The sequence below is a fragment of the Bombus terrestris genome, chromosome 3 (genome assembly GCF_910591885.1).
Source record: "Bombus terrestris chromosome 3, iyBomTerr1.2, whole genome shotgun sequence".
Classification (NCBI taxonomy): Eukaryota; Metazoa; Arthropoda; class Insecta; order Hymenoptera; family Apidae; genus Bombus; species Bombus terrestris.
In genome coordinates this window covers 19,137,894-19,159,473 of record NC_063271.1, presented here as the reverse complement: position 1 = coordinate 19,159,473, position 21,580 = coordinate 19,137,894, and the positions used below count along the sequence as shown (strand labels likewise).

The following is a 21,580-nucleotide window of genomic DNA, read 5'->3' as shown; positions in this document are numbered from 1 at the left end:
TTGGAACGCAAGGAGCTTATCCGTTCGTTCGGAGGCAATAACAGAGGAAACAATCTGGAAGAGTAGAAAATGCGGGAACGATTCGGTAATAACGTTGAAAGCCGTATAATTCAATTTTTCGACTTCCGAACGATGCAATCACAGACGAGGTATAGACGTGACATTCAGTGTTTTTTCGTGTTTCACGAAAGAGCGAAACAATCATCAAAATTTCAGAAATATGTTAAAACTAAGTAAGACTTAAAACTAATTCTAAAATTTAAAATTAAGACCCAAAAATCAAGGTTTAAAACGAAGACAATAAGACTAAAACTTGAAACGAAGAATAAAATCCCTACTCGTCTCTCGTCGTCCACCAATGAGACTTAAAATTAACTTAATCTAGATCTTAGAACTAAAACCTACTTAATTTAATGTACATTAGATAGCAGCTCTACTGGCAGCCTCTCGCATCAAAGATCTCCACTTAAAGCGAAATTAAGCTATAAATACTTTGTTAAATCAATCGTTCTATTTAATAATTTAGTATTAGAAAGGATTAGATAAAGGAGCTTTTAACTTTTTGCTCTATGTTAGGCAATGTATCTTGGTAGAGAGACGTGCACCATGGACTTAACCTAGATATATCTGTTTTAAAATCAACTAGAACTTGAATATACGTATCTCACAATGTTTCTGTGATATTCCTTGCGTCCCACGATGGATGCTAATAATTTACTGAGGCATAAGATCTCCCTTATGATTAATTAAGGTTAAGACGCACGCATCCCACATTAGCTGCCTCAGTTGAAAGTTAAAACTAATACATATAAAACTTAAAAGTAAGCATATAGCACGCAACTCTCCATAATCTCTACATGATATACGTGTATATTATATGGAATCGTTATATATGTAGTATCTAAATGGGTCTTAGAGAGAAAGGACAAGTAATGATGTTTTGATTTAATATATATATATTCGAAGCAACGAAATGATTACAATGCTGTTCTACGTTCTATTCTCGCATGCGGCTTTCTGCTTCCCAATTCAAGCTCTGCCCACTCCGCACACTCCACACGCTCTGCACGCTCTACACGCTCTGCACACTCTGCACACTCTACACCCTCTACACACTCTACCTTTTCCCGTTCTTCGGAACAGGTATCCCGAAACCCCCGTGGTCAAGGTTACGCAGCCTTTTCACGAAAACTGTCCACTTAAAGAACCCAACGGTACATTGATGCTAAACGGTACTTTGTTTACAGTTCGGCCGATACCTTAGGCCTTTTGGCCCCGATACTACATATATATTATATTATATTATATTATAAATGAATAAATAAATAAATAAATACACACACATGTATATATAACGATTACACAAATCTTTATAAACTTCAAAGCAAGCATACACCACGTAACATTCATCTTCCATACAAAGATTATACAGATCATTATAAAGGTTATTAAAACTAATTAATTAAAACTAAGACGCACGCGCCCCACGATGTCCTTGCGGTATTCCACAGGCGTTGGCATGAAGGATTGTCAGTTCAACGAAAAGACTCCGAAAAAACTTTTGCATGATCTACACTGGACTATGTTAGCGTAGTAATGATAATAAAATAATGTAAAGAAAGGGGAAGATGACGTGAAGACTAATCTTTGAAAAACGATGCCAATTACCAGGTCTCACCATGAGCAGGTAATTACGAGACTTGCTCACGAGTCACTCAAAATTGCTTGCAAATCTCGACATTCAAGCTGTTGGGAAGAATGTCGAGTTCTGAGCCTAAGCTGTGAAACACCTATCTCCTACGCAGCGCTTACATGAATATTACATGAATACAAACTTAAAATAACGCATGCATCACACAATATCTACTTCCTACACAACGCTCACGTGAATTTTATAATCTTAAAATAAGGCACACACGACACAACAGCTATCTTCCACGCAATTACGCCGATCGTTATGAACAGTATCAAAGATACATTTGTCTAACGTGAAACGGCGGAAAGAAAACGAAATGTAATTTCATGTCTCGCAAAGGGGAATTCGAGTCGTTCTATTAAACTCTAACTTTCAAAATATCGGAAAATTGTAAACTCTGACCTGAGTTAACTGAACTTTCCTTAAAAAGAGGGAAGACAAAAAGGATAACGATCATTCAGAGAATAAAAGAAAAATCGTAACGTGCCCGGAACGAACGAGATCACGATCTCTCGAAAGAAGCAAGGAACATACGTGATGCATTCCCGTGCACAATATAACACTAAATTTCGGCGGAAGGTTCAAAGATTGGCCGTCACTCGATCCCTGCTTCGCCGTTCGAAATTTACGCGAACCACGGTTGAAGTCATCGACCGATGATGCCGCGGTCACTCAGCCAAGGATCGAGCGTGCGGGTCTGTAATCTGACACACTTCAAATGAACAAGTGGGGATCCCGATGAGAGGAACCACTGATTAGGATTACGAGGAACTTGCCCCAACTGAACTAGAAGGGTCCACTCCCAGTGGGAGGAACTCGCCGAACAAGATTACGAAGTACATCAAATTACAGATTCTAACCCTGTCTGAGTACCGAAGTACCAATTGGGCAGAGTCGCATATCCTTGACTGGACTTTGCGAGTACCATCGGCTCGACGATAACCCTCGCGACTCGACGCAATAAGCGAACAGTTATCGAGCAGTCACTAAAACAAAGGTGTCCTTCGGCCGACTTACGAATACAAGGGAATCTCAAGTACACGTTGACCGACGCGCGAACGAGTACGCTGTGCAATAGATAGAAGGAATGCAATAGATGAACGATAGCGAACCAATAAATCTTGAGAACAATTTGTATTATGTAATCAGCGAGAGGGGCGGAAGAAAATAGATTTTTATTTTTCGTTGCAAGTTCGATAAGCGTCGTTGTACATAATGGGATGGCGATGGGCTTAACGTAGGTATCTATCTTATAATTCGTTAAAGCTAAAACGCGCTCGTTCCACGATGTTCCCGAGATATACCACGGCGTCCTATGGCGATCCACGGGATCCTAGGATGTCCCACGATGCCCTCACGGCTGGTACCAGTCCAGTTTAGATCAGGAAACTCCGAAAAGAATTTTCGATAACCTAGATCGGGGTGTATTAAAGTAGTTGCTAGCTTGATATCGTTTTTCTGATAGTAATACTCGGAAATAGTAATATGTGTATCGTTTTACAAATGACAATATGCCTGTAATATTAATGTTAATATTATATTAACTGTCTAATATTTACAATAGTATTTCGAGATATTAATATTTGGAAAATGATACTACTTACTAGGGCCCACTACGGGGAGGCAAATACTCTCGGATCTCATTACATATCATAAATTGGCAATTATATTTATCGATAAAATATCTATCTATAAAATATCTATAAAATATCTATCTATAAAATATCTTATCCTACGTTGCATTAGATTTTATTTGTTTCAATTTAATGTATAATTGGAGAGAAGGAAATGGATTCGAGAATAGATTTCTGAATAGACTATGGATAGATTACGTAAAAGGTTCTTAAACATGCTTCGTATTATACTTGGTTCACGAGTAATTGTCATTCATGTTATCGAGAGCAAAAGATATAAAACTATTGGATAGTAAAGAATTAGTTAGTATTGAAATTTATTAATTAGAACCTGAATGTATCGAAGAGGTTTGTGCTGTACGTGATTTTAATATGAGTATATCTATAAGTGTGTGAGCGAGAGTAAAGGTTATTATCAAAATATATCTTACAGGTTAGTATTATCTATTCATAAAATATAGATCATTCATACGCAATATTATATCTTATTATTAATTATAATATGATATCTGATTTGTTAAAGGGAATAGGGTACAGTACGTAGAAAATTGTTCAGGACATTTAACTGCATCATATTTGGTTCTCAAATATTTTATCAAATAATTTTATCAATTATGTTTTCAAAAGCAGAGAATGCTACAGATTATGACAATAAGTCGAAATTCATTAAGACAAAAATAAAATCTGTAAATCACTCTGTCAGGTTTGTACAAGAGGATAAAGATGCGTTTCAAATATCTTTCAATAAAGATATATTATATGTTCTTAGTTATTGAAATGTATACATACTGATAGAATTCGTATTAAACCTGTATCTGAGCTCAAATAATCATATTTGAAGATTTGAACTCATCGCCAAAGGAAGCAAACCATGCGGCTTACCAATAGTATTATACATGCATGATTGGATGGCGAGATTTCGTGGTCCTTGATTTGATTACAGTTGCCTCCTCAAGTCCATGAAAACGGTTTAATTCTTTGGCCTTGAGCGGACACGAAGAGTTAAATTCCCTAGTCAAAAATTAAGTAAAGTATTTAACATTCAAAACTAGAATTAAATAGAAATAAAACATCATTTGAAAGATTTTAAGGTTTTAATTAATAGTAAATGAAATAAAATAAATCATTAATTTAATTTTTACAAATTAATAGCATTTTAGTATAAATTAATGATACAATTGTCAAAAATTAATGGAATAATTGTCTGAAATTAATGATATATATTTATAAATTAGCAATAGAGTTGTTTTAAATTAGTGGCACAAGTGCCTTATATAAGCGGTATATTTTCAAGTCTATGTGTATCAGACTGCACGTATGATGAATTGATGTATACACATTAACGATTTTTGTTGATGTCATAAAAAATGATTTTTCTATCGTAACATAATCAAATTTAAATGTTATAAATTAATGGCTTTAATGCTGCTAATCACTTTTTTAAATGTAATATCAAATGAATAACTAAATTGTTAGTAAGTAAAAAAAAATTTGTTTGCGATATTCACGGTACGGAAATAGAAACGAAAATCACCACTTTACATATATACCCGGTGACATACTCTTTTCAATGTTCCGTATGGTTGGTCGAACGATCTTTCCCGATGTTATGAAAAATGATTGTTCTGTTATAATTGAATCAAATTTAATAACTTTTAAATGTTTATTGTAATTTAGCACTTTCAACAATTTATTGCAGTAATTTTTGTATAATTTTTATATTTCTTACGAACTAAAGCTAAATTTACTCTTTCTATGGTCTAGTTTCTGACATAGAACTGTGCTAATTTATATTAAATGTCAGTTTATGACAAAAATAATTGTAGTATAATAGCCAAACATGAAGTGTAACGGTGGTGAACAGTGTTCACCTATCCTAAAGTAGAAAGAATTCGTATAAGTAATTACAGATTTGTTGGAACTCCTGTACAAGATTTTTCCGAGATATTTCTTGTTGAAAATAATTAGTACAGTGTTGTACTATTACTACTAATTATTATTTTACAATTACAATAAGATTCTTGTCAAAACATTTCGGCGTTAATTACCGTTTGAATGATAGTTGCATCAGCGCCTTTGATTATATTGCGCGTATAAAAGTATAATTTCATTCATTCGTAGATGGATTTCACACTTTTGGTTCGATGAGAATTACGTTAAAAAACATCTACAGAAAGCTTAATATCATTTCATGTCATAAACGCCAATGTAAAACGAATCTATTTCCTTAAGTATAAGAAAGTATGTAAGAGGAAAACGATATCTTTGCCGACTAACGAAACTAATTTTATAAATTACAATTGACTCTAACTCGTTCTACGAATTCGTTGCAGGAATATGCAGATTTATCTGGAATTTCTGTTTAATACAAATTACACAGACTGCTTTATTTCAAAGTTGGATTTCATTTGTTAAATGCAGGCTTCATTCCATTAACGCATCCTGCTCGCGATGTTCTGTAATTGTTTTAACTACACGGACGTAAGATAATTGAACTAATTGTATTCTGCAAAGGCTCTGTAAAATTTCAACGGAACAAAATTGGGTGATTTTTTTATTTGCATTTATCACACGTTTAATCAAAAAGAAAGTTAAGTTTCATGGACATTTTCTGAATTTTTAATTTATGCACCAGCATGACATTTTATTTGCAATTTCTGCGATCATTTTACATTATCAAATTCTGCTTTTTAATATTGTCGCCATAAAATGTAGTTTCGAGGATTCCTTTGATACTATTTCATCGCTATTTCTTCCTCCTAGATTTTATAATTTCACGAAATTTAAATAAAGTAATAAACTATTGCTTGATATTTAATATAGTAACTGAAGCGTAAGATCTTATCTCGAAGAGTTCACACAGTGCCTAATGCCACTAGTACCTACGTAAACATATCCACGTTCCTCTAATAAATAGTATATCTTAATAAACTCTCGTTTACGAGCGGTTCGTTACGAGCATACCGTCACGATGCCGACGCGACGACGCATTCACGACGCCACGGTATCATTCTAATCTTCATGTGAGGAACAGGGCTGGCAAATTCGCGGGGCTCGTAGAGAAAAGTCATTCCCTCTTCGAGATGTTCGTGTAAAAGTGCTTAACGCCGCGGTTCGATGGCCGGACGCGAGTATCGTAAGGTCGTGGCGAGTTATAAATTTTTATGAGGAAACTCGGATCGCTCTCGCGTTAAAGCGATACCGGGGTGAAAATTAACGGGCTCCGAATAAACGAAGTGGCACTTGGTTACCGTCGCTTTCGTTTCATGGAGGGAACCTACGAAGGGGTTCTTCGATAAATTTCTGTGGAGATTGTATCGCGAAGTGGATGTGAAGGGATCGTGCTGGTTATGAGGCCATTTGAGATTGTGCTTTAAAGGGATTTTCATCTTCAAAATAGCCGGGCAATGACTTTTTTATATTTCTCGTGCTTACTGCTGTTTTCTAGATATAACGTAAATACATTATTGAAAATTGATTAAGGAATTTTAACAATTGAGGAAATAGCTCTTCGCTGGTTTTTCAATTTACAAATCAAATGAAAATTTTAAAAGATTTTCATTTCCTAAACATTTAACAAGCGTATTTATTTATTTATTATAAATGTTTCTTATTTTATTATAAGTGTCTCTAACGATGATTCTCTAATAATTATGAACAGGAGTATATGACACGTAATATGACCAGGAAATGTTATATTGTTTCAGAAGTGGCATCCAGGTTTGGGTAAAGCTGCACAGAAATGGGCTAATCGATGCCTCGGTTTGGTACATGACAATGCAACCGGCCGATATTTGGATGATTTCGGGTCGAGTGGGCAAAATATCTTTATTACAACAAGAAGGACGCTATGGTGAGTTTAAACATTTTCAAGTAAGATTACATATTCCTGCATGCAATGGGCAATCAAAGTCATATCAGCTTAATCTAATCCTCGACGTTCTTCGAGCAAAACAATGGACTTGATCAAATTCATGGAAATATTACAAGCATTGCGTCACTTCATAGAATCTTAAAATAATTAAATTTTTGTAGGAAAGTGATATAGTAACGTCTTGTGCCTTCAAATTTATTCCAAACTTCGTTTGAAGACATCGAAGATCGCGGTGCTTCAATAGAAAAGCCCGTTATTATTCAGACAAGGAAGTTTCGGATGATTTAGAGCTAAAATGTATCAGAAAGTACGTTTAACGTTTAACTAATATCCACCAATCTATTTTTCTAAATCAGAAAGAAGCGAATATAAATAAGTTATGAATATTTCTATTTGAATTTGATTTTCTTATTGCATCATGAAATTTTCAAATTTTCACATTTACAAAATTATGCAAAAGAAGCTAAGCTATGTATGTATTTCGCAGCGAGCGTATCTTATTCTAGCATCTACAAACCTTTCATCCCTGTAAGGGCTTAAAATTCTTTATTATTCAAATTTACTTCAAAAGATCTTTCGTGGATTGTACGCATAATGTATTCGTGCCCCAGAGGAAGATATTCTCACTGCAGGGGATGATTGTCCCCGTGGTGCTCCAATAACCGCAGAATTCTGGCGCATAGGGCATAGAATTTCGAGTAGAGTGCACCACAAAACGCAGACAAAGGCAGATCCTTATTTCCGTATAATTGCCACATCGATACCTTTCAATTAAGTCGTTAACTATCGTTGTTACTACCAAAGAATTTACTTGTGCAATATTATTATTTCAAGTTTCGAGCGAAGAGAGTTACAGTGTTTGACTAACATATTAGAGTATTACAATTTATCGAGAAAGTTAGATTTTTTTCTGGACTAGAAGATTTGAGTGTCTTAACACTAGGTTTACGGGACCCGTCAATTTGACGGATTTCGAACTTTGAACTGAAATATCTCAAAAACCATAGCACCAATTTTAACCATTTTGCATCGTAAATTAATCATTTCATCTAAAGAATTTATACACAAAATTATTTTTTCCTAGGCTTTCTAATTTTTGAAATCTGTATGTGGTATACCTATCTCTACGGGACCCGTCAAATTGACGGGTAAACGAAAATACGCATTTTTCTTTAAAAAATCGATTTATTCAAATTAAATCTGAAAGGAACAATATTAGGCTTCACATTTAAATAAATTATTAATAAATAAAAAGTCTTTTTTTTAAATTATCACTAAAAAAATAACAATAACATTAACAGTACAGGCTAATCATATCTATTGAGCACATTTTTTGCAAATATACTGAGTATTGTTTGTGCATTTTCCACATACGATCTTTTTGCAATATAAACAATAATTATTACTTCTATTTTTTTTGCAATAATCCACTTGGCAACTTTTTCGCACTTCTGACGTTGAAGGTGACAGAAATGAAGCGTCTAATCTTTGGCAAATGTTGTCCTTGTTTTCTTCAGTTAATTCCTCGGCTAAACAAAATATGAATTCCTTTCTGGATATTTTCGATCTGGTACACTCTTTATATAGTATCCACGCGTTTATCGCTGCCAAATCCAAAATATTGAAAAAGACTTGAAGGGACCATCGGAAACTCCTTGCTTTTACGCTATATTTGCGTGCCATTTGGTCAACACCATACTTTGTTTTATTGTAAAAAGCAATGGTTTCTGGAACACGTTTATAATTATCTTCTATTCGTACACCTGTATGTTTGGTGCTTAGAAGGAGGACTTTTACTTTAGATTTACTTTTATACACAGTAAGTGTGCAGTTTTCTGATTTATATAAATTTGAGGAAAACAATGTCATCTTGTCCTTTTTTCTCTTGAGCATCGAGTTTCATCTTGCCCCATATAAGGGAAATCATCCAAAATATATTTTATTTGGACGTCAACTGCTAACCAAAACTTAATGCCAAATTTATGAGGCTTATTCAGTATATATTGCGTAAACCTGCATCAGGCTTTCGTTGGAAATAATTGTTCATCTATTGAGATATTTTCATATGGCTTGTAACAGGCCTGGCTATTACTTATAAATCTGTTCCATATTTCGGATATCAGCGCACATTTATCTGTTTGTAATCTTTCGGAGGCTTTCAATGATCTCGCTTCATATGCGCCCCGGGTATATAGAATTCCTAGAAAACTACGCAACTCAGCAACTGTGATTGTTCAGTCCTTTTTCAAAACTCGATGCGCCTCGGTTTCAGTGCAATCGTTTCCGTGTTCCATTATGTGTCTGTCAATTATTAATTTGAAAGCACTAGTTACATAACCCGACATAATATTTCTCTTAGCATAGCCAGTAGGCCCTGCGATATCCTTGAATATCATACGAACGGGCGTCCTATCGCCTGCTTTCAGTTTTATGCACTATGTCCCGTCAATTGCAATTTCAATTTTACCTATTACATTTTGGGATATGCTTGGAATGCTCGTCCTTTCATCCTCGGAGTCAGAACTAAAAAGAATAGGCATCCTTTTCTTGTTACGACACACTTTCAAGAAGTGTTCCTCTTCACTATCCGAAGATCCTTCTATGTCTCCACTTTCGATGTATTCAAAGCTTTCACTGTCAGCTTCGCTTTGGCCTAATTCATACTGATCTTCTTCGGAGGTATCCTCAGAACAATCTTCATTGATGTTGACATTTTGTCCAATATCTTATTATATTTCTTGAATTTACTGATGATTGCTAGAAAAGGGGGATTGTTCAAAATAAGAAAATACTGTGCCCAAATTCAATTATCCTATTGTAAATACAATAAGTGGAGACAATAATGGGAAATGTCTACGATAACTGAAACTTTTGCACACTATCTTTGAAAAACGGATTATTTATGAAATCAGCTAAGCCGTCAATTTGAGGGGTCTCGTAGAGATAGATATACTACATACAGATTTCAAAAATTAGAAAGCCTAGGAAAAGATAATTTCTTGCATAAATTCTTTAGATGAAGTGATTAATTTACGATGCAAAATGGTTAAAATTAATGCTATGGTTTTTGAGATATTTCATTTCGAAGTTCAAAATCCGACAAATTGGCGGGTCGTGTTAATGTTATTGTTATTTTTTTAGTGATAATTTAAAAAAAAGACGTTTTATTTATTAATAATTTATTTAAATGTGAAGCCTAATATTGTTCCTTGCAGTCTTAATTTGAATAAATCGATTTTTTAATGAAAAATGCGTATTTTCGTTTACCCGTCAATTTGACGGGTCCCGTAGAGATAGGTATATACGAAACGCCCGTAAACCTAGTGTTAATATAGCCGAAAATATTTGCTAGTTTTTGGGATTACATTTTACTTTTTGGACTATTGGATTATTCGAAAAGTTCGTAATGAAATTTAAGAAAAATAACCGAAGGCTAAAATAGGGGAAATCAAATTGTTTAAATGATTACTACCAATTTGACTAATGCAATCGATGTAACTTAAAACATTGCTTGCTATCGAGATAATTTATGTAATTTGAAAACAAATGACTTTCCTTCGGAAAGAGTCATTAGCGTCTAGCGGTTCAGAATGCACTCTGCAATTCGTTTAACAAACGTAACAAAGCACTCGAAGTTTCAGTAGAAAAGGAAACCATAGGCCAGACGGAAGCGCATGAGCCGATTCAGAGTTAAAATTCGCCAAGAACTATGTTCATACTACTGCTAAAATTGCGTATAGTTTTGCATCCCTTCGCTACCATTGTATGTAATTTAATAAAATTAAATTCCTTATCTTTCTCATTTGTCATACTACATAAAAATCGCAATTTTATTCAACTTATTCGTAATACAATATCAGGCAGTATCATAAATTTGAAACATTTTAAATATCAATCATACGTTACGTCATTATGTATCATATAAATCGTATATTTGTTATATAATTTATGTAAATTGTATTATATATATATATTGTTTTACGTAGTAATAATTTATAAAAATGAAATTGTTTGATTTCTTTCGTACAGCATTAATCACACTGTACAGTGATTCAGTGCATCTTGTAATTTACCGTAACTAATTCACTTGCAACAAGATTTACATATTTTTATACTCATTATTTGTATCTCTGAATTTCTTTAACGAGTGTTTTAATTATTGGAATTGCCGATGGCAACGGAAAATAATCTCCTGTTTGATACAATAAAACCTCTTATCACAATTACAATCTCTTTCTAATAGCTTTGAGCCGCGTATAAATAAAATTCTATTTGCCACTTTCTACAAAGTTTCAATGTAAGAAATTCTTTTCTAGAAATAGGTAATACATTATTCAGTGGCCTCGTATGAATAAGCCTATAAATACGCGGAAGACCGTAGACTCCCAGTAGAAAAAGCTGTTATTGTTCAGGCACGAAAGTTCCTAGTCTGATTCGAAGTTACGATTCACCAGCATTGTTCTATTTCTGCCTAACGATAACTTGCTTTCGTACTCGCTGGTTTCCTTAGAGACCCACCTGTTGACGTTCAGTGAACAATTGTCGCTGATGTCACTTCCACGTCCTCCTTTGGCGTCGGCAATTCCAATGAAACCATTCGACCGAGTCTATCGTGTTTTTAATTGACTCGATTCTCTTCTTTCGGATTGAAAAGCCTTTCGAACGCTCCTCGCATCTTTCAGTGTACAAAGCGAAGAAGAAACGGCGTTTCAGCCCGAGTAGAATTGTACAATGACGACGAAAGTAAAAGGAAGATGTTAATGTAAATTTGTCAATTGATCGATCGTCCTTTCATTTTCAGGAATTTCGCTATCAGAATGTGGTACATGGAATATAAAGATTTCAAATACGGCAACGAAGAAGTCAACGATTATCGCAAAATCGGCCATTACACTCAAATCGTGTGGGCCACCACACATTTAGTAGGCTGTGGTGTAAGTCATTGCACTGGTGGCAAAGGCCCACTCGGCAAGGACTTTTTCATGTATGTGTGCAACTATGCTCCAAGGTGAGTAAACAACTGTTGACAATTTCAAAATAAGATACCTTGAAATTTCACAATTCTTTTATTTTATAAGCTCGGAAGTCAATCGATTACATTCGAGCAGTATCACTGTGGAATATTTGTATAAAAAAAGTTGGTGAGTCAGATACACCGAGAAATGGCATTCGAAAATTTTCATAGTGAGGCTTGCAATTTGAGAGTTATGCAGTATATGTAACAAATAAAATAATGTTTTATTACCAATCTCGGAACAATTGTTACAATTGTTGATATTCTAACAATTTGTTTCACAAGTTACGAAACTATAGAGCTAGAACTTTAAGTATATAGCTTTGTATGTATTCCCCATAATATCGGATTTCTATGATTCGAAATTTGAGTACCGGGACTGGTTAGAATTTTAAGTACACGTTGAAGTTGGTTCTATCGCATTTGGTGTAAAGGTGCCTACAAGAGAGCCACTTGTCAAGGAACAAAAAGCGCCTATAAAGCGAACAGCGAAAGGAATACAATACGGAGCGGTAACAAAGCTGAAGTACCTTTGCGTGTATTCTCTTCAAGCTTCTCGCAGTTGCCCTGTTCTGTGCGCGCTCTCGTTTCACTGTTTTCGTTTCATTTTTCTCGGTTCTGTGGTTTAGTCGTTTCGAAAACGCGACCGACTGGCTATTATGATTTCCTTTCCAAGCGTCTTATTTAATTTTGCCGACTTCAGAGGGATATTTTCAAAAGCGTGTTAAGGCACGAGGTTGCTCGAATTCGTTTGAAAAACTAAGTTTTCTTTCTCCGAGTAATAGACCGGCAGAGCAATGTAGGTCAGAAATTTTTAATTTTTTATATAATAAGATAGTAGATAAGTAGTAAAATTTTAAGACAAGAGAAAGAAATCAAGTTTGTTCGAGCGGAATATGTTGAATCGTGAAACTTAACTTGTAATGTTGATTTGGTGAAATGTTGAGAAACGTTTGAAACTGAATTAAGGTGAGTTAAAGAGTTCTTAAATACACATATTAATGAATTTTTCACACGCTGTCAATTGATGAAAAACGAACGTAACAGAGTTGTCTTCGCCACGTGTGGTCGCGAGTATCACAGGGAATTACCGCGTGTAGGTAGTCGCAGCTGCTTCCTGCGCCAGGAATTTATGATGGTGGCTCATTGTAATCGAAAAGTTTGCCTGGTACCGCGGCGGAAGGCCACGGGCATAATCCGGAAAATTGCGGTCGAGAAACGAATTTATGACGGCGCTCGACGCGCGTAATTTAAATTCTCTCAGCTTCGTCTCTTTCCCTTCTTTCTTTCCTTCTTTCCTTGTTGTTGGTGCATCGTTCCAAGGAAATATTACCAGTGTACGCGCGTTAGGACTGCCCGGAAGGATAAATAAAGAAAGGAAATTACAAAGGAATTAAAGGGACAGAAAATAAGATAGCGAAGAGGAAATCAAAGGGGAAAACTGGCTGGCGGTGTTTATGAGGTCGACGGATTGTAAAGGAATCTAACTTTCAGGAGGTTGTGAATAGTAGGTACTATAAATTTCACGTCTTAAATGTCGTCATATGTAACGTAATTATAGATACTTATTTGCTATAAGAGATTAAACGTGTGTGTACGAACGTTGGATTTCATATTAACGTAACACGCTATCTGTTCGATGAATCTGACGATTCGTACAATAGTCGTTCATCTTATGTCAGAGTCTTTTATCAGTGTTTCATCAGTCATATTCTGCGAGTTACTGTGTGAGCACTCGCCAAATAGTTGCAACGTAGCCCTCTATGTAAAGAGTATCACGGTTTCATTTGCATCGTCATAATCATAACAGGCTTGCAATCTTGCCGGCAAATCGCGCTCACGGCGCATAATTCGCCTTAAGCTCTGTGTTTTGAACGATTACATTCTAAGATATGTTTATCATGTTGGGTCAACGGCCTGTAAGCGAGAAAATTTATACGATGATAAGTCAAAATAATTTTATTTTATTATAATGTTAAATCAATTATCACACTTTAGCTGGTACGATTAGATATTCCAATAATTATGAATTGTTTTGTTTCCCCAATTTGGATATTTCGTTATTTTCAATATTATAAGTCATTTTCCTAAAACGAGCGTGTTCTATGAAACGAACAGATATTGAAAATGGATTATAACGACGAAATGTAGCACAATTAAAAAACGTGGAAAATGCGAATGTGCAATGAGAGGGTATAACTAAATTGCGTGCATGCTTGTGGAAAAGAAGAGGGAAGATAAAAAGAAGTTGAATCACGAAGTGTACGTTACATTTCGTGTATCTGGTGTTGCTTTTTGTCGACAAGAGGAGCACGTCTTCTCTGAAGAAGACTCTACTTGACGTCTGACCCACTTCTCCGACCTCTCGTGCATGTAGCCACTTTTTGACCACCCTCTATAAACTTCTTCACTATCGCTTCACCAGAATACCACGTTGTTTAGCACCTTGGAGATTGTTTCTATCATTCCTCTCCGTCTATTCGTTATTGTTCACATAGAAGATGATCATGAAAGATCATAAAACTCTACAATAAGATTTTTAAACCCGTAAAAAATCGTAAAATCGTTAATTTTTCAACCACTCGATAAACAGTCAACAAAATTACATTTTTAACACGTTTTAAATTAAATACAGCGATATTTAAGGCATCTGCTTCTGTAATTTGGTCGTAGAATTCCCAGAATCCATTCAATCTGTGTTATTCGATTGGTTTTTTCAATTAATCCGATTCAACCAAGTGTTTACTATTTCAAGAAGAATATTTCCGATAAACCGTTCCCAATTTTTTGCGTGTATACTTTTCAATTCTAAAAATTCTATCTGTCGGCAAGCTCTATAAATATTCTTGGAACTCGAACGATTCAATATAAATTCCTGTATATTATAATGTTCTATTCCAAATATGTTGCATGCTTCGTTTAACAACTACTTTATTCCTTATCTGCTTCATCATTTTACAACGAATATTTTGTTGTTGTTGTTATAGAAATATGTGTTTTTGTTATTGCACGGTATAGTGTGCTACACCGTAGTATTCTAGAATAATATCCCGGAGTAATGCTCTGAAACGTCGTGACGCAAGAGCACATTTTCGAAATTAATTCTATTCCCCTTGGATCGTGTTTCAGGAAAGCTTCTCGAGTTCTTTACGCAACAGCCGCATAAAGTGGACGATTATTCTTTTGAAAATTACGACCGATAACTTGTGCAATTTGTCAGCCGCGTTTTAAGAAATTAATTTTCAAACCACTTACATAAAAACCAGTATTAACGCGTCAGTTGTATTAATCGAGCCAGGAACGATTCTCTCTACTCTTTGAAAGTAATTCTTGCACGCAAAGCAAAATAAACAAAAATAAATTTTATGTCACGTTTCTTGTTAATATTTTCTTGGCGAGGACACGGTAAATATTTTCAAACCTTATGCAACTATGATAAGATCCTATTTAAGAATAACTGATGTAGTCTAATTTGAACTTTGATGGAGTCTACTGCGCTCGTCAGTTTCAGAAAAATATGCTGTTACCGATATTCATGATTTATTTTCCAATTTTACTAAAATTACTCCTATAATATTAAAATCTCTTTTACTATATTGAAGCAAGAATGATGTATAATATAAAATAATATAAAAATTCGAAGACCGCAGTAATTAAAAATCTCACTAATTACAAGACAGGTACATGAATACAAATGGACTTAAATATAAGTCCACAGTCTAATGAAATCAAACCGACACAAATAAAAAACCTGCTTCAACACTATAATCGCTAAACGTATTAAATTAGAAACAAAATCCTTCAGAAACGACGAAACTATCCATTGCCTCAATTTCTAGCATTTATCCAATAAACCCTAATTCATGATGATCTAATACGATGTCCGCGGTCTTCCGTCGATCGAGCAGTAGATAAAGAGCTATGACGGGGGACAGCATTACTTTTTACTTTCCGACGCAGTTTCGTGATGAATTTCGCGGTGGGACATTTGAATTCGAAACGGCGCGGCAACGATCGCGGTGACCGGGCACGAAAAATGCTCCAAATGTAAGTTAATCGTGACTTAGTCGCGAAGATTGGCTCGAGCCATTCCTCGGGCTGTTTGTCGCTAGAAAACGTAGAGTCTGACGGGTAGAGAAAGTTGCTCGAGACGTTCGCGAACTGCAATCATGAAACGTCGTGAAACGTCACGGCTTAATTGTCTGAAAGTAAAGTTGAAGGAAAGATTGCCGGAGGAAGAGAGTGCCAGGCAGGCGAGTCGAAGCGGGTAAACGCGGAGTTATTAGGCGAGCATTTGCCACGGGGATGGGGTGAAATTGATGGGGAGAAATGAGCGAGCTAGGGAGCCTTTTGTCGTGTTCTTGGAGATGAAGGAAAGTTGCGCTCTGATTGCAGCAGGGCAAAATTATTCTTTCTGGTCGAAATACAGCTATGATGGTTGTATAAAATCGAACACCGGTTGTTTAGAGAAAAGTTATTCAGAGAAAAGTTGTTTCGAGGTTGCGGAAACGGATGTTTCTCTTTTGGGAAAGATCATTATGATTACTTAGCAGAAAGTTGATATCGATATGCGGAGTGCCTTGTAACTGATTGTACAACTGCGAAGAGGTTGAGCAGAGGAAAAAAACGATAAATCATATTTTCCATTTTTTACAGGGCAGCACTTAAATGCAGTATCACAATATCCTTTTATTCGATTTAGACTATTAGACTATTTAGATTATCTCATAATTTAAAATTGTTCCTTATTCTAAAATATTGAAAGATATTTCTATTTTTAACTATTTCGTATTGAAACATTGGTTTTTAGTCATAAAGTGACATTAAAACAAAAGATTGTGTTTCTTTCCTGATAAATACATGATGATAAATCCTAGATAAATACATGTTTCATTAATCCTCCACCAAATTCCACATTATCCCACTCTCAAACGTTTCATAGCAGCCTTAAACAAAGACGTTTATAACAAACGATATACATGTGCATAAAAAACCATGTTAATGGTTCACGATTCTTTCTACTTGTAGCGGCAATTACAAAGGTCAACTTAGCCGTCCTTACGTGGCGGGCAAGCCGTGCAGCATGTGCAAGGACCACTGTTCGTACAACAAGCTGTGCACGAACGCCTGCTACTACAACGATCTTTGGTCGAACTGCGCCGAATTGGTCAGGACGTTTCGTAACTGGGTCTGCGAGACGAACACGAAAGAGGGCCGCGAACGACGGAAGTTCTGCGGTGCCACGTGCAATTGCAAGGACAAGATCTACTATCATCACGGGTAGTGAACGATCGTCAACGCGGCTCTTACACCCTTTTCTTCGCACCGGCTGATCGATCGTCGTTACGCTACTTAGAAGGGAGAAGGTCGACGAATCCTGCACGAGGTACGAAATTATTTTCAAGCTGTTCCACCCAGCGGGATAGCGAGTGAATTAAGGTCTGAGGTTCAGTTTGGTTACGGTGGCGGTTTGCGGGTTTTCGTCGATCGCTGCCTTCGTTTCGTAGCACGACGTTCTACGTAGATTCATTGCGGAACAAAGGGAAATTGAAATTCTGTGATGAAAGCGAAGAAAATTAGCGGAGTTCTTTGTTTGATTGAACGAAGGCTGAGTTTGATCGAGCAAGGGGGTGTCTCAGCCTCCCGTAGATTGCATCGTAGATTTTTATACATTGTACGCTGTTAACTATTCAAAATTGGTAATGAAGGAGTGTGGGGATGATGCGCAGGTTACAACGGAGTTTATTAGCGTGGAATGATCGTAATGTTTCAAATATTTTATATTCGGTGTATTTAGTTAATACGTGATACACAAGATAACCGAAACGTTAATACGATTTAGTGGGTGTGTAATGTACGTTTGTAAAAATGTCTGTTTATTAAATACGTATATAATCTTTGTAATAAAATGGTTAATTAAACGCTTAGAAAGTTTCTATTTGAACATTGCTGATCATTACGTGAATTTATAAAACATTTTTTGTGAATATTTGTTAACGTCTGATACCGATTTTGAATGTTATTTTTATAATCTTAATTACTGCATATATAATGAGATATTGTTTATATCAATTTAGATATATAGACGTAGACATATCAGATATATCGTTACTTATACTTATGTAAGAAATAATTTTCATATCATTTATCAGTGTCACTATAACAGCGACAGTTCAGTACAAAGGGTTAACAACCCCTTAGCTGCAGAGTAAATATTTTAAAAGGATGTTTCGTTTGAAAATGGGAAGCTGTAGAGCAGGGAGAAAACGGAGGGCAATCAAAAAGCAGACGAGAAAGTAAATTGAACTCGATGAACTCGTTTCCGGTGCCCGAGAAAAACTTTAAACATTCCTCGAGTTTAATATGTCGTGTTGTGTCGAACATTCTTGTTACAGCCTGAATACCGGTGAAGATACTGGCAGGTCATAAACGTGGCTGAAACTTGCAGAGAGATTCAATTCATTCGTTAATTAACTGTCCATTGGTAAACTGTAATTATCTGAAATATCTTTCTACTAAGAACAGAGTTAACTCTTTACAACCAGACTTCCCTTTATTTACAATTTAAAATCAAGATTAAAATACTTTATTTCTAGTAAAAATTTCGAATAATAAAGTATTAAATTACCTATTTATTCAAATGTCAAACGTAAATCGAATAAATTTTCAACAATCTATCCTAAACATATAGTTAACGCAACGGCATTGTTTTCTCCGCATAGTTCGTGGTTTTCATTCGGTACGATTAACACAGGCGATCGAAAGACAATTTCCCTTTGCTCCGTAATCATCCTCGACAACGTCGTCCCGGAAATTTACTCTATTTTCTGCGAACGTCCTCGTGGCTCGTCTTTGAACCATTGTCTGAGGCGCCGGTTGAAAGGAAGCCCTAAAGGCGAACCGCGAGGGGCTGAATGGCTCGAGAAATGGACGAGGGATGAACCGAAGTCCCGCGAAACGGAGAGAATCAGGCGAATCCTTTTGATATTTGTAAACGATAAGAGTGTCTATATAGACGTGCATGCAGTGTGTAAATACGTGTAGGTAAGCGAAAACTTGATAGGTGAACCATGGTGGGTGTCTCTCGGTGCTGTATTAGATCGTCGTTTGATTCCGGACGTTCGGAGAGCTGTCGATAAAAGTTATTAATTTTCTGTTAACTGGTAATTAATTTTATATGGGAAAGATCGATATGGTTGTTTTTCTTTTTCCTTAGTTAAGAATAATTATAGGATATTAAGTGATGATTTTTATAGTCGAAGACTGAAATTGAACAATTAAGCTCATACATTTTTTTTTATTTTCTGAAATATACGCATGAAAATGAATAATGACTTTTATCGGAAAGCTTGCACGTCGCCTAAACGTGGGACTAAAAATGTATGAACATTACCGAAACCCCTATCTTAAACGTGTTTAGCGATATAAGTTATACGATAGCCAGTGTATGCACAGAATCACGACGCTACAATTAATCTCGTGATTTCATTCAACGTTCAATTTTGATGGAGCGTTTAGTCACTCTTTCGAGGACTTATGAATGCAACCATTTTCAATCTCAAAAAACAATTTCAAACAAAACAGATAGTTATTCTATGATAAGAATTGTAAGCAAATTTGGACCTTTACATATCCATTCAGACAATTATTAGACAATAGGAATTTTAATTCCAGCATCGTATAAATTATTAGGATCATCGTTTAAATCAATCCGTTTTTAAGAAGAAAAAAAATCCATTTTGTCGAATATATTGCTGCATTCACAAGTGCTCGACGACGAAATGTACATGTTATTTGTAACACTATGAAGTGAGAACTTTTCTCAGCTAGAGAAGTACTAATTTATGCTTGTGATTATGAAAGTAGCCTAATTTTTGTCGAGAAACGCTTCCTCAAGAAATATTTCCTTTCTAAGCTTCTGTATATTAAGTATATTTTCCCTTTGTTGCCTCATTATTCTACACGAAAGGCTAAGAATGCATTCTTTTACTGTATTTCTAATATGTTATCTTCTGTATTAATCTGTATGTTAGCCTTCCGAGCGAACATTAATTTCACTCTTTAGGCCACTTTATATAATTACAGGCAAACTCGTTCGCTCTCTATCGATCGATTTCCAAAAGTGTATATCCAACGTCCTCCTAGAATTCGTTTGCTACTACGTTTACGAAGATACTATTATATTTTTTATTTCGTTTCACGGTGTTTTCATTGATAATTATAGCATGTGAGACGTATAAAAGAGAAAGAAATGTTATAGAATAACGTTGAGGATTTGGAAATGAATAGCGTATTCTTCGGACTTTTTTGAAAGTCGCGTCGAAATGCGAAACACGAATCGAGGTGGAAATGATGCGGAATGGATAGTTCGTAAGGTATTACGTATAATTAAGGAGAATATATGCGGATGTACACGTGAGACATAAATGCTGTGGATAAAATAGAAGACACACAGTTAATTGGGTTGACGATTAGATGAGAGGTTGATTAATGTTACACGTAACGATGTAATACGAGGCTCTCAGTTACGCACACATCCTCGATCGAAAACGTTGTAAGCTGTCATACTTCGTTCACTTACCGAAATAAAGATCCTGTAAATATGAAAAGGTATTTGATTGTTTATGAGTATTTTAGTGCACTTTCTGGAAACAATATTTTGGTTAAGTTTGTTCTTCGATAATTTGTTTTTCTTATGTGATTTCTTATAGATACGAAGGTGACCAAAAAATCTTATTTTTTCTAATATAATTTATAATTTGAACAAACTGAAAATGTTATGGAGTACCATCGCCGAGAAAATATCTTATTTTTAGGAAAGATATTTCAATTATTGCGCTATAGTATCTACATAAAAATCAACGACAAAAAATAGAGTGTTCTGTTGTTAAAAAAAATTCAATGGTGCAACTTTCAGTAAATTAAACTCCTGGGAAGCATTTGCCGAAACTTTTTTAATAAATAGCAAATTTGCGTTTCAACTTTAATTTCATCTTCAGCTCTCCCATTTACATTTTTTGTTTGTAACGATACAACAATTATTGCACTTTCATCTCTTCATTTTATACTTCTCATGTATCAACCATTAATATGGCGGAAAGTATTAAAACATTCTCAACAACTGAATCAATTAATTTATATATTCTCCGAAGCAAACTTCTTCAAGCTTTTAACACGAGGTGAAAATTAATTATTTTCTTGATAATTGAAACCAATTATCGCATCTTATATAGAACAAGGAGGTATCTTGATATTTATGAACACGATTGTACGCCGTAACATTTTCCACATCTTAAATTTAAACAAACTGAACCATCGAATTAACTGATAGCTTAAAAACCAGTTTGCTGAAACATGTTTAA

General features: G+C 35.2%; 1 protein-coding gene across 4 annotated transcripts in view; it reads left to right on the top strand.

Annotated features, from left to right (window-relative positions):
* The window catches only part of LOC100643104 (cysteine-rich secretory protein 2), a 96,588-nt gene extending 75,757 nt beyond the window's left edge, over positions 1 to 20,831 (top strand). For all 4 annotated transcript variants that reach the window (XM_020867948.2, XM_048414599.1, XM_020867952.2 and 1 more), the window contains 3 exons: positions 7,038 to 7,183; positions 12,006 to 12,212; positions 17,247 to 20,831. In XM_020867948.2, the coding sequence (XP_020723607.1) occupies positions 7,038 to 7,183; positions 12,006 to 12,212; positions 17,247 to 17,502 (609 nt within the window). In that variant the 3' untranslated portion in view covers positions 17,503 to 20,831. The remainder of the gene's footprint in view (positions 1 to 7,037; positions 7,184 to 12,005; positions 12,213 to 17,246) is intronic.
* Positions 20,832 to 21,580: the final 749 nt, after the last annotated feature.